This window comes from Lissotriton helveticus, chromosome 6 (genome assembly GCF_964261635.1).
Source record: "Lissotriton helveticus chromosome 6, aLisHel1.1, whole genome shotgun sequence".
Taxonomy (NCBI): domain Eukaryota; kingdom Metazoa; phylum Chordata; class Amphibia; order Caudata; family Salamandridae; genus Lissotriton; species Lissotriton helveticus.
Genome location: NC_136067.1, coordinates 359,094,594 through 359,108,955, shown reverse-complemented (window position 1 = coordinate 359,108,955; position 14,362 = coordinate 359,094,594). Strand labels below are relative to the sequence as shown.

Here is a 14,362-nt window from a genome sequence, read left to right as displayed (position 1 = left end):
GGCATAGGTGTATCCAAGGCCTACCAGGGGCTGCAGCATGTATTATGCCACCCCGGATGGCCATCTAAACTGACACCACAGGCTGATCACTCAGCTTGGGTAAGGTGGTGTAATCACCCCTTACTTAGATATAGTATATCTATATCTACCTTATATAACACATATAGAAACCTATAAGTCACTCCTATGGCAAACCAAGAGTGCTTGGTTTTATGTGAGAGGGTGCCCCCGCATGAGCTGAGCCACTCTGCAGCTTTCGGAACCATCTCCTTATAGCTGTTCTATGATATAGCCATACCATATACTCTTAAGTGCATTATAATCCTCGCGGTTAATGCTAACTTTGGTTTGGCTTCATCAAAACATGTTGTGTAAGGTGTAAAACACTTCGGAATACTACCTATACCCCCCCAACCCCCACCAGTCCTGGCGGCAGAGGTAGCATTCCACCCTTCTAGAGGGAGAAGACATGTAGTTACTGCTTTACCCGGTTAAAGTTAAACAGAGCCTCAGCATCACAAAATGGATGCTGCTGCCACAGACACGAGTCTGACCTCCTGCAGCTGGACGAAACTCCAGCAAGGGAGGCCTGGACAATAGGTTTCCTGTCGAGGACCTCCCCAGACAGCCTGTAGTGCATTGGGGCAGGGTGGGTTGAATGGAAAGATGCTTTTCCAGACACTGCCTGGAGCACATAAGGTGCTCCATACATAGCCCGGTTCAAACCAGTTGCTGGGGCACTCCAGCCCCGCTCTGGCACGAAACTGTACAAAGGGAAAGGGGTGTAAGAACCCCCTTCCCAGGTCCACCCATAGGAGGGACCTAGCAGATAATCCAGCCCCTAAAATCAGTATAAAGATAGGAGCTGTGTCCCCAGGACCTTAGATTATCCTGGAACGAAACTCGGATACGAAACTCTTGGACCTTCGACATTCTATTTCGACTAGAAGACTGAAGACATCTCCCTTGTGGTCACAGAGTGACCACCCTGTGCAAACAGGCACCACCAGTAACTTGCCGGTTTGCTTTGTCGCCACTCCTATCGAAACCCGAAGACTCAGCGACACAGGAACTGGACTTCCAGACTTCTCTGACTCCGATCCACCTCCACAGCAAAGCTGAGACCCATGGCGGACACGACAGATGTGGGACCGGACACCCTGGACTTCCTGCATTTTGCTAACGGCATCGACTCCTGAGGTAACTCGCAGTTGTGCATTGGGGTTCGAGAAGCCCCAGACCAGAGCGCCATTTGCACCAAAACTCAGCCCTCCACACTCCACGAGTGCCGTGTGGGTCCTGCTCCTGCATTTCAGCTCGACGCGTCATCCCGGTTGCTAGCCCGCTGGCTAGTTAGCCCTCAGAAGACTTCTTTTTGAATTTACACCGCTGGCCTGGTTGCTCCAGCTTCCCACCAAAGGAGAAGCTCCCCAGACCTTGCTGGTCTGACTTGAGGCCAATCTTCACTTCTTGCGTGGGTTGCAGTTGCCAAGGCCTGTTGGGTCCAATCCGGATACCGACGCCGCAGTCAACTAGATCCTTTGTGGGACAGCTCGAATCCAGCTCCTGGTCGTCGTCGATGCCTCCTGGTCCTCGTGGCTGCAGAGACAAGCTTCACCTCTACACCTGAAAGAAACTCGACATCGCCTGGTTCCTTCCTGGTCACTGGCTAGTGACCAAGACTCTGTCGCCTCTGCTTTAAGGTTCTTCAGTTCCTTGAACCACCCTTGGATCCTCCCGGACACTTTGCATCTGGTCACCTGCAGCACTTCTTTGCAGATCCCCATTGAAACAATCGACGAAACCCGACATCAAAAGGCACCTATGCACCCGGCTTCCCTGTGTGAGGTAACACGAGTACTCGGGTGCTCCCGTGGGGCTTGACTCTCGAAGTGTCCTACTTCAAAGTGGTTTTGTTGTAGTCCATCTGGAAGTGCCCTAAATCTTTAACTTTGTAACTTTTACGTTCTCCATTGTAAGTCACCGGTAACTGGCGACTGAGTTCAGACACTGCATGCGTCTCCCGTGGGCCTCCTACTTCCTAACCTTTGGTTGTCTAGTGTAGCCCCAGAGATTTCCTAGGCCATAGGCCTATTCACTATTTCTGAAGTGGTCCTTATACCACTTACTTAGTATATGGTTTGTGAGGCCCCTAGAGCTTAACTGTATTTGTGCAACTTATAGTATGCTAATTGAGTAACTTGTGATGTACTTAGATCTCTGACCTCATAAAGAGTGCAGAGGGGTTGTGTTAGAAATAAATACATATATATTTGATATATACCTTGTGTGGTGTCCTTTCATTTGGTATTCAAGGGATTATAATTGGCAAAACAAACAGCTTCACATGCTCTTTGGAGTTTAGCCTAAGACTGCTGGTCCATGCTACCACTAGGATAGCTTGTCTATAAGGTTGACTTTACAACCACCATCAATAAGGGTCGTTTAGACTGGTGCAAGGTGCCCACTAGAATAGTGGACATCATATGCCAGGCTAACTTCTCACAGAGCCAATGAAGTGACTTATCAGCAAAGTGGAGAGTTTTCAAGCATAAATGTATCTTTATTTATTTAGTGATTAAACATCTTGGAAAATAAACGTTGTTCATAGGATAAGTATGCCAACTGAGCGTAAGAGTGAGAGTGAGAGTGAGAGAGGAGAGGAGAGGAGAGGAGAGGAGAGGAGAGAGAGAGAGAGAGATTGAGAGAGAGAGAGAGAGAGAGTAGACGGACAAGTAGGAAGGCATGTGGCATAGCAGAGAACTTTACTGTAAGGCAAAGTGACAGAACAGTAATAAGACATTCGCAATGGTGGTGTTTGTGGTCTTCGAATAGTGAAATCAGATAAAGGTGAAGCTAAAGAGGAGGGGGCTGTGATTAAGGATGGCAGGCAGATGCAGTTTCCATAGTGAACCCTTGTGTGTTTCCATAATGTCAATGAGATAAGGGATATGAGATATATTGTCCGGTGTTTGGAACAATGAGTGCATGGTGGACATACAGTATCAAATTACAGTGAATGACAGGGAGGGCAAGAGATAATAATGTGGTATGATCAACTGTAAGATACAAATAGGATACATGTTTCAGGATGGTAGTGGTAAAGAATCTGAAAACACTGGTGAATGCTAATTACATATAGTGGAGTTGGCCGAAGTCTCATTAAAGAGATTATATTTGCTTAGAGGAGGAAGGAGGATCTGTTAAATAGTAGTCTGCCAGGATTTAAGCAAGCATTAAATAGATGGGAAGGTCATGGTGTGAATGGTGGAATCCGCTGTATTTGATGATCAAGGGGATGAAGATTCCTGATCTGAATCAGCAGAAGGACTACTGCAGAAATATAACAAACAGGGCAAGACTATGTGCAGCTTAAGGCTCTGATTAGATTACATGCATGGGCAAGAAGGGTCGGATGGATCTGCAAGGAAAAACTATGCACAGAATTTGATTGAACTGTCCAATATTAGAAAAACTTAAATACATGAAATGTAATTTACAACATGTTTATATCAACACGAGTTCTTGCTTTAAGTAGTCATGTAAAGATTAATAAATTATTGAAACAAAAGAAAAATGGGAAAGCAATGATGGCCTTTACCTGTGTTTTCAGAGTTCTCTCATTAATCAGCTGCTTCTCCAGCTGCACTTTAGAAAGTCCTATGTTTGCTTCTTCTTCCATAACACTCTGGATTTCTGAAAGCGAATAAAAAAAAAGTAATTGAACAAATACACATATTACATTTAATGCCAAAATTACTTTACTAAGGAGATTGCAACTGTGCTAGTGGATACACACCTTCCTGGAGATCTTTAACTTTATTGTTAAGTTCTTCCTTTTCGTTTGCAAGATTGGCAACGTCGCTAGTTAGGGTTCGGTTTGCTTCCTCCAACTAAGGTGATAAAAGAGGCAAGATATAATGGTGCTGAAAAAAATTCAACGTTTTTACAGAGAAAAGACACGGATGAAAAAGTAACGAAAGATAAAACTGAGATAGCATGTAAGCAGATATAAGTAATTAAATGTTGACTGCGGAAGGATGGGTAAGCCTTGAAGCAAAGTGTCATGTCCTGAAGAGATCCATTCTGTGCGCAGCATCTCCACAGTTTCCATTCTAACCGTATGCTCCACACCTAGACCTTTTCTCACTTGTGACAAGCATTTAACTCCTGGTTGACCCGTGGTCTGAACCTCCGTGTTTGATTAACGTAATATGATGTCAGATCGTAGTAAATGGTTTACCAAAAGTTAATTGATCAAAGAAGGCTATGTTCAACCTAAAGAGGAAGGACCAAACAATCATTCTATTGTGATACCGCTTACAAACTTAAATCCAAAACATGTGAAGTCAATACAGCAAGCAGAAAGGTTTCTGGCATCAGTAATGCCTCAATACCAGGCATCTGAAAACACAAAAGCTTCAGGTTCTTAACTTTAATGAAACAGCAGGACGCTGCCCATGGAAGGATAAATAAACAATTGAGGGACGCTTCAGAGCCTAGTTGATGTTGTAAGTAGTTAATCCGCAGAGTGCTGCGATTAAGAAATCTCTCCCTTAACAGGCACTCACCTTCCATGCAGATTACCAGATCCTCAAATTCACTCAGTCTTACCACAGAGACGTTAGGAACTCTCAAAGTATCCATTATCATACCATTAAAAGTGAACATGTCAAAGTGGTTAAGTTTAGCACAAATAGTAATTTTATTCGGTGGTTACACTCCTAGCTACAACCTGGGCCTTGTGCCAACATATTATCAGGATGGAGTCTTCTTCTTTATCCTAATCCAATCTCATGTAATCCCTACCTTCCCTCATCTACTCTGCATCTGCACCTTGAAGCAGTTTAAGCTACTGCTTTACATTACAGTAGACCCTGTTAGGACAGTTCTATCTGAAGAGATTAAAACGTTTGAGAAATGGTACGATGGTGGTAATAGCCACCATAAACATTAAAAACTATTATTGGGCGGCTCACCTAGCCTCCATCAACCACGGTACATATGCCCGACCCGAGGATCCAGGCTATAACATGGACAGATGGTTGCTTTCTGGTGGGAACTACAATAGAGCCCTTTATTCCAACCCGCAACGATTTCCACTTCCGGGGCCCACCAAGCACTCAGTACCAGTGTGGCACGCAGCCTCTAAGGGCCTGGGTTGGGGCCGAAGACTCACACTTGCGACACCACTATGGGACTCGGAACAGCTGGGTAGTTTGTGGAAAAGGATTAGTTACTTACCTGTAATCCTAGTTCTCTTCCAGGGGTATCCTCATCAAAGTCATAAGCATTAGAATATTCCCGCCCATGCGCGGGACCCCGGAAACAATATATTATATGTGCCCCACATATATATAGACATATATATAAATATACGATGGACGCCCAGCCGCTGTTGTGGACCCGGTTCATGCCACCAGGTGTGTACTAATGGGACGAGGTGGTGCTTTGGGGACTGGCCGAATCAACATCGTTTGCTGCACCAAAAGGACAGCCACCCACTGGGGATTTAATTTAATTCACTGCATGAACTCACGTTATTGAACTGAAGGACTCACTCACTTGAGGAATACCAGGTAAAACTACCAGTACCAGGATGCTGCAGGCGCGGCAACGCCCATCAGGGCGGGTACTTGAACTTAATAGAGTCCTTGCAGACTGCGTGTGCTCATTTGAAAGTCAGCCTGTGACGAAGGGCGGGAGCCCGAAACGCGTCGGCGTTTTGACTTTTATGAACTGTGTGCTGCTGGCGGTGCATATACCCTGTTGCAGTCTCCAATAAAAAGATGCACAAGATTTCACCCGTGTGGGCTCCATCTCTTGAGGCAACTCTGTGTGGCAATGTTTAGCGGCGAGCCCAGCCGCGATGGACGCCCAGCCGCTGTTGTGGACCCGGTTCATGCCACCAGGTGTGTACTAATGGGACGAGGTGGTGCTTTGGGGACTGGCCGAATCAACATCGTTTGCTGCACCAAAAGGACAGCCACCCACTGGGGATTTAATTTAATTCACTGCATGAACTCACGTTATTGAACTGAAGGACTCACTCACTTGAGGAATACCAGGTAAAACTACCAGTACCAGGATGCTGCAGGCGCGGCAACGCCCATCAGGGCGGGTACTTGAACTTAATAGAGTCCTTGCAGACTGCGTGTGCTCATTTGAAAGTCAGCCTGTGACGAAGGGCGGGAGCCCGAAACGCGTCGGCGTTTTGACTTTTATGAACTGTGTGCTGCTGGCGGTGCATATACCCTGTTGCAGTCTCCAATAAAAAGATGCACAAGATTTCACCCGTGTGGGCTCCATCTCTTGAGGCAACTCTGTGTGGCAATATATATAAATATATATATATATAAAAATAAGCAATTGCAGCCAAATAAAACAATAGAGCTGGAATATGCCGTGAAGAATTTCCACCATACAGTGTATTTTGCATTAGAAACATGAGAAACAACACCAATGCTTGTTTAGAAACTGTTTTAATGCTTAGAAAACAGTAGAAATTCTCATAACACACTGTAAGCATATACAGCTCCCAGGCTGCATTGCAAATCCCCAGTCTAAAAAAACTGAAAAGCTAACCTGTAGCTGAATGTACTAAAACTGACGCCGTGCCTTTAAGGCACCTCTGCCCCTAGCTTCCCATCATGCCTCAGGGGTTACAGTTAGGTCAGTTGTTCTTTTCGGAGACTGAAAACCAAACCATGGTAATAACAGGTTAAAAAACATCTCTTATGTAATAAACAAAGTCCTTTGCCCGGGGAGGGTTGCTTATGACTTTGATGAGGATACCCCTGGAAGAGAACTAGGATTACAGGTAAGTAACTAATCCTTCTCTTCCAGGGGATCCTCATCAATAGTCATAAGCATTAGAATAGAGTAGCGAGTCTCACCTCATCCCTGCGGGCAAAGGAATCAACAGATAACATTCATATCCGTAGGCCCAAAAATAGGCCTTATTCTACCCAAATAGGTTTCTCAAGGAGGCTTGCCCTACTTGAGAATCCGCTCTGGAATCAGACTCTAGGCAATAATGCCTTGTAAAGGTATGGACTGATTTCCATGTCGCAGCCTTGCATATTTCTGACATAGGAATGTCATGCAAAAAAGCTATTGAGACTGCTTTCCCTCTAGTGGAATGAGCTTTGGGTGATTGCAACAAAGGTTTGCCAGCCAGCTGGTATGCTAGTTTGATACAAGAGACAATCCATCTGGAGATGGATCTTTTGGCTGCTGCAAACCCGGTCCTCATTGCACCATAATTGACAAAGAGTTGGTCTGTCTTTCTGGTGTCCTTCGTTCTTTCTAGGTAAAACTTTAGCACCCGTTTAAGATCTAACGAGTGCAACGACCTCTCAGCTGGGGTCGATGGGTTAGGAAAGAACGAAGGAAGGGTAATCGTTTGATTTATATGAAAATCCGATACCACCTTTGGAAGAAAAGATGGGTGAGCCCTCATTACCACTCTGTTGTGGTGAAACACAGTGTAAGGTTCCTTGGTGCAGAGTGCTTGTATCTTGCTAACCCTGCGCGCAGAGGTTATTGCCACCAAGAAGGCCGCCTTCCAAGTGAGATGCTGCAAGGAGGCCTTGTGTATAGGCTCAAACGGTGCAGACATCAGTCTGGAGAGAACCAGGTTCAACTCCCAGGGAGGAGAAGGATTTCTCACAGGGGGATAGACCTTCTTTAATCCCTGAAGGAAATCCTTCACCACTGGGACCTGAAAAAACGATGTTTGTGTAGGTGATTTTCTGTACGCTACTATGGCGGATAGATGAACCCTAATAGAAGCGTATTTCAACCCTGATGTCGCCAAGTATAGGAGGTATGGAAGGACTACCTCTTCTTGTCCTTTGGTGGGATCAAAGCCATGGTCCTTACACCAAATGAAAAATCTTTTCCACTTGAACGCATAAGACGCCCTTGTGGAAGGTCTCTTTGCCGCTCTTAAAATATTCATACATTCCGGAGGCAGATTTAAGTGTCCATATTGCAAGACCTCAGGAGCCATGCAGTCAGGTTCAGCGACGGGAGGTTGGGATGCAGGATCCTCCCGTTCATCTTGCTCAGCAGGTCTGGCCTGCACGGCAGACGTCTGTGTGGACACAGCGACAGATGTAACAGGTCTGGATACCACCATTGTCGCGGCCAATCCGGAGCAATTAGGATCATGTCCATGCTCGATCTGATGAGCTTGGCCACCACCTTCGGAATCAGTGCCAGAGGGGGAAAAGCATAAGCGAACATTCCTGTCCACTCCAGCAGGAGAGCGTTCCCTTGCGTCCCTGGCCGGTGGAACCTGGACGCGAAGGCGTGGCATTTGGCGTTTTCGTCGTCCGCAAATAAGTCTATGTCTGGACGACCCCAGCAACGGAAGAGTTCTTCGACTACTTCGTCGTTTAGCACCCAGTCTGGCTGATCTTCGAAGTGCCTGCTGAGTGCGTCCGCTTTTGTGTTTAGCTCGCCTGGAAGGTGTACTGCCACCACCGACAGTCCCCGAGCCAGAAGCCAGTGCCAGATTGTCTGGGCCTCCAGAGACAGAGGGCGAGATCGAGTTCCTCCCTGCTTGTTCAGATAGAACATAGTTGTAGTGTTGTCCGTCTGAACCAGGATTTTGTCCGTTGTTATTGCTGGAAAGAACACTTTGAGCGCCAGATGAACTGCTCGAAGCTCCAGCATGTTGATGTGGCATGTCTGAAGGTTGGTCGACCAGCGACCCTGAATCTGAAGATGACCCATGTGCGCACCCCAGCCTTCTAGAGATGCGTCCATTACCACAGACAGCGAAGGAAGAGGTTGCTGAAAAGGGACTCCCTGCAGGACATTCCGAGGGCGAGTCCACCACTGTATTGAGGTCAGTGCTGCTTGAGACAGGATGATTCGATCCTCCCAATCCCCAGTCGCTTGGTCCCACTGATCCTCCACAGACTCTTGTAGAGGCCGCATCCTCAACCTGGCGTTCGGTATTAGGAAGATGCAGGACGCCATGGAGCCCAATAGAGACGCTACTTCTCGCACCTTTGGACGAGGAAACTGAAGTAACTTTTTGTATTTTTGCCCCATGGAAGATAGTCTCTCCTGCGAAGGAAACGCTCTTCCTAACTTTGTGTCTAGAACTGCTCCCAGATAGTGGATAGTTTGCGTGGGCTGCAGGACCGATTTTTCTGTGTTCACGTGGAGGCCGAGCCTGTGTAGTTGTTGGAGACACAGGTGACAGTCTTTGGTGGCTTGACGAGGGGACGGACTCTTCAGGAGCCAGTCGTCTAGATATGGGTACACAAAGAGACCTTTTTTGTGTAGACACGCCGCTACCACTGCCATGCACTTGGTGAAGACCCTTGGTGCGGATTTGAGTCCGAAAGGAAGCACTTTGTACTGGTAATGCTTGGTCCCTACCAGGAACCTCAAGTACTTTCGATGACCTGGTGTAATAGGAATGTGGAAGTACGCGTCTTGTAAATCCACCGAACACATCCAATCTCCGATTTGTAGATGAGGACATATTTGGTGGAGTGCCAACATGCAAAACTTCTCTTTGACCACCACTTTGTTGAGGAGTCGAAGATCCAAAATCGGTCTGAATTTGCCTTTTTGATCTTTTTTGGGGACAAGGAAATATCTTGAGTACACTCCTTTCCCCCTTTGGGATAGGGGTACCTCTTCGATTGCGTTTTTCTTTAAGAGGACGCTCACTTCCCTTTTGAGGAGCTCTAATTGGTACGAGCGAGGCTTTTTTGGAGGAATCGGTTGTGGTTTCTTCCGGAAACGTAGCGCATATCCATTGCGCAGTATATTCAGCACCCACCGATCTTTTGTGATGCTGACCCACTCTGCCAGGTGTTGTGCAGCACTTCCTCCCACTGGAGTGGGTAACGGCGCCAGAGGAAGCCAACGCTCAGGCCTTGCCTCCTCTAGGCGTGGTAGAGGACTGATGATGTCCGCCTCTGCCTCTGCTCGACCTTCCTCCTCTGTATTGCGGCTTTCCTTGTGGCTTGTTTTGAGACCATTGAGGGGTTTGAACCCTCTGTTGGCCTCCCCGGTTCTTGTTGGTCTTGAAGCGTCGTTTGAACGGCCCTTTCTGTTTTTCCAGACCAACTGCCTTCACTGTGTCTAACTCAGTCTTCATACGGGTCATTTCCTGATCGGCATGCTCCCCGAAGAGTGAAGATCCGGAAAAAAGTAGATTGAGGATGCGCTGCTGGGCATCTGGTTTGAGTCCAGTTAAACGTAGCCAAGAGGATCTCCTCGCACATATCCCATGTGAGTAGGCATGTCCTGCTAGAAGGGCGTTATCTGCTGATGAACTAATCATTTGGTTTGCCACCAAACAGCCCTCCGTCACTGTCTCCTCAAAGCCCTTCTGGTCCTCCTTGGGCAATTTCCCTTTGAATCGTTCCATGGAGTCCCACAGGGCTCTATCGTACCTTCCCAGAAGGGCTGATGCACTAGAGACTTTCAGGGATGAAGCTGCTGTGCTGCATACCCTGCGTCCCCAAGAATCTTGCGTCTTGCTGTCTTTGTCAGGAGGAACTGACGAAGAAGGAGCGACTGTGTGATTCTTCTTAGCTGAGGCTACTATAACTGAGTCCGCCGCAGGCTCTCCTTTAACAAAGATAGGATCTGAGTCGGCCGGCCTATATTTCTTCTGGATACGTGCCGGTACTGCCCTGATCGTTGCTGGCGTGAGGAAAACCTCTTTGATTGGGTCCATTATCCCTGGAACCAATGGGAGCAAAGACCGTGTATATGATTTGTGATGAAGGGTCTCAAAAATCACAGTAGTGGACACCTCTGGAATAGCCATCTCTATATTAAGTTTGTGAGCACCCCTTTGCAAGACGTCCAGATACGTGTTGACGTCGTCAAGCGGGGAAGCTCTTGAGCGAGGGCTGTCTGCCAGCGTTGGAGAGTAATCCCCTTTAGAAGATCTAGATGAAGATGAAGAGGAGGATGATGGAGTTCTTCTTCTCCTGTGGTGAGAATTCTCCTTCCTCACTGGTGATCTCCTAGGTCGTTCCTCCCTTCGAGGAGAACGTGATTCCCTCTGATGCACTGGAGATCTCGATCTCTCAGTCCATACCTCCTTTCTCGGTGTTCGAGATCTGGGTTGTTCCCTCCTTGGTGATCGGGAGACCCTGGGGGTATGCGACCTGTCCGCTCTTCTCTCTCGTGAGCGTGATCGGTGAATGGTAGGACTCTGTCCATCTGCCTCTTCTGCCAGCTGCTGAAGAGGGGACCTGTGGACTGGACTCAAGTACCTTTGTAGTCTCTCCGTTGCTCCAGAATCCTTCCATTTACTCAACGGACCATACCATCTTGGCGAGAGTCTTGCCTGTGTGATGTACCGCCGCTGGGGACTCTTTTGCACAGGACTCCTACTCCTAGAAGAGGACCTCGATGAACCAGAGGCACTTAAGGAGGAATGGTGCGAAGCAGATTGTGTCACTAGGACTGTCGAAGGCACTGAAGGAGATCTCCGTCTCACCGGTGTTGGAGGACGTCTCAAAAGCCTTTCCCTCGACGTCGAACGCCTCTGCGGCGTCGACGGAGACATAACCTTCGACGTTGAATGCTTCGACGTTGACCTGTGGTCCCTCGACGTCGATCGGCGATGATGAGCCGACGACGGAGTCTTCTCCCTTGACGTCGAACGGCGTCGTTCTGCCTTCGACGGAGGTCTCGACGTCGAACGGCGTTGCCCTGCCGTCGACGGAGGTCTCGACGTCGACCGACCTTGGTCTGTCGGCGACGGAGATGTCAATCGACTTTGTCCTGTCGTCGACGATGCCCTCGACGTTGACCTGACATGTGGCGACGGCGGAGGATCGGACATCCTCGACGTCGAGCGCCGACGTGCCTTCGATGACGATCCCTTCCTCGACTGCGAGCGTCCGAGGGGGCTCTTACTCCTCGACGCCGAGCGCCTCCGTGGAGACGTCGGCGGAGGTGTCACACTCTTAGAAGCCTGTCGACGTTGAGACGACGGCGGGTGTGATCTGTGCCTCGACGCCGATCGTCGCCTGGTTGACGACGGCGGAGGTGATTTAAATCTTGACGTCGATCTTCTCGTCGACGGCGATCTCGTGGCTTCTCTCGACGCCGATCGTCGCCTAGTTGACGACGGCGGAGCTTTCTTCGTCGTCGGTGAACTTTTCGACGACAACTCCCTCATCGACGCCGGTCCCGACGTCGACTGAGCTTTTTCTCTCGAACTGTCTATCAGATGCCGTTTTTTCAGCGCCGAGCCCGGTGCTGAGGTTGATGGACGCTCTGACTTGCCTTTGGAGGGAGTTCTGGGTCTCTTTGAACTCTTCCTCTCTGTAGATCTTCCTCTCATGGATCTCTGGGCCAGACCAAAGAGCCTGTTCCTCTCTCTGTCTTTAAGAGTCCTGTCAGACAGATTTTTACAATGTGAACAGTCTTTAGGATCATGATCCTCTGGCAAACATAAAATACAGACCTCATGAGAGTCTGTTTTTGCCTTCTTGTGGCCACAAGAAGGGCAATCATCAAATAATGAGGGCATCCTGACAGGAAAACCTCACAAAAAATCGACTGCTAAGCAGCTATTTACTTGACCCTGATGTTAAAAGTCAAAGTAAATCAAAAAATTGTTCTATAGAAGATTTTCTGACTGAAAAAGGCAGAAAAATGTGGAGCTGTGTATCCAGGGTCCTTCCTGAAGGAGCCGGAAAGAACAACTGACCTAACTGTAACCCCTGAGGCATGATGGGAAGCTAGGGGCAGAGGTGCCTTAAAGGCACGGCGTCAGTTTTAGTACATTCAGCTACAGGTTAGCTTTTCAGTCTTTTTAGACTGGGGATTTGCAATGCAGCCTGGGAGCTGTATATGCTTACAGTGTGTTATGAGAATTTCTACTGTTTTCTAAGCATTAAAACAGTTTCTAAACAAGCATTGGTGTTGTTTCTCATGTTTCTAATGCAAAATACACTGTATGGTGGAAATTCTTCACGGCATATTCCAGCTCTATTGTTTTATTTGGCTGCAATTGCTTATTTTTATATATATATATATTTATATATATATGTCTATATATATGTGGGGCACATATAATATATTGTTTCCGGGGTCCCGCGCATGGGCGGGAATATTCTAATGCTTATGACTTTGATGAGGATCCCCTGGAAGAGAAGTAAGGGTTTACACAAATGGGACCTAATAAGCCTCTCTTATGGGACAGATGTTAAACCATTCTCGGCACTGCAGAAGCAATTTGACTTGGCTGATTCGGAGATCTTCCGCTACACACGTTAGGCACGCCCTGGGCTCCTGCTTGCAGCGTGGAACTGCCCCTCCCGAATCCTCCCCACTGGAGGACAGAGTTTTAGATGGTCACATCCCAGATAGGACTATCTCGCTGATATACAAAAAACTCATCAATAACATGCCAGACCCTCTTCACGTACTTCGAGAGAAATGGTCCAAAGATGGTATTGAGATGGACAACGAGGAATGGCAAGATGCAGTTTCCTCGCCCAGGGTAACTGCGATACCTGCTCGCCTCCGACTGGTCCAGCTTCAGATCCTCGATAGGGTGTATGTGACTGTACATCAGCTGGTACCGATGGGGAGTTTGGACGGGGGAGAGTGCAGGCAGGGGTGTGGTCAGGAGGCCACCTTTATGCATAGAATTTGGGAATGCGAATCTATACAATCTTACTGGCGCCTCATACACAACACCATTAATGCAGTCTTGTCCACACATCTTCGCCTAAAAGCCCGTAGATGCTTATTAAATATATGGGAGCCGACTGATCTTAATACCTACACGACACAGTGGGCTACTTTGGGGCTTATGATTGCCAAGAGAAACATTGCTCAGAGGTGGGGGGCGCTACTCCCGCCTACAGTGCGAGACTGGGAGAAAGACTTGGACTGGTCAATGTTCCGGGAGAAAACAGTGTATGTGCCCCGAGGGTGCCCTAAGAAGTGGACTCGAATATGGGGTTTGTGGAATGCTTATCGGGGGGGATATATGTCAACCTCCCCTTGCTACATGCAAAGAAGATCCCCCTTCGGCCTAGACTTTCCGGGCTATATTACGTTATGATTCCAATTGCCTATTGTAGTCATGACGACAGATTCCTCCCTCCTCTGTAATGCGATTATAATGCTGATGTTTGTTAATAAAAAGTATTATAAAAAAAAAACTTTGAGAAAAGAAACTCAAGTAGTGTTTAAACCTAAAATGCAGCTTTGACAATGGTAGAGGACTGTTATTCCAAATAGTTATTAAGCAATTGGAAACTTGTTATCACCACCTACAGGAATTTCAGTTATGAGACCTTGAGAATATGAAAGGGTGCGCTTCAGAGCATTAAATTTCTGAGGCCTTTTG

At 47.6% G+C, this 14,362-nt stretch overlaps 1 protein-coding gene across 2 annotated transcripts in view; it reads right to left on the bottom strand.

Annotated features, from left to right (window-relative positions):
* The window catches only part of ROCK2 (Rho associated coiled-coil containing protein kinase 2), a 663,375-nt gene that overhangs the window by 133,807 nt on the left and 515,206 nt on the right, over window positions 1–14,362 (bottom strand). For both annotated transcript variants that reach the window (XM_078647798.1, XM_078647799.1), the window contains exons 23-24: window positions 3,800–3,893; window positions 3,602–3,696 (exon numbers count right to left, since the gene is read on the bottom strand). In XM_078647798.1, coding sequence (XP_078503924.1) covers window positions 3,602–3,696; window positions 3,800–3,893 — 189 coding nt within the window. The remainder of the gene's footprint in view (window positions 1–3,601; window positions 3,697–3,799; window positions 3,894–14,362) is intronic.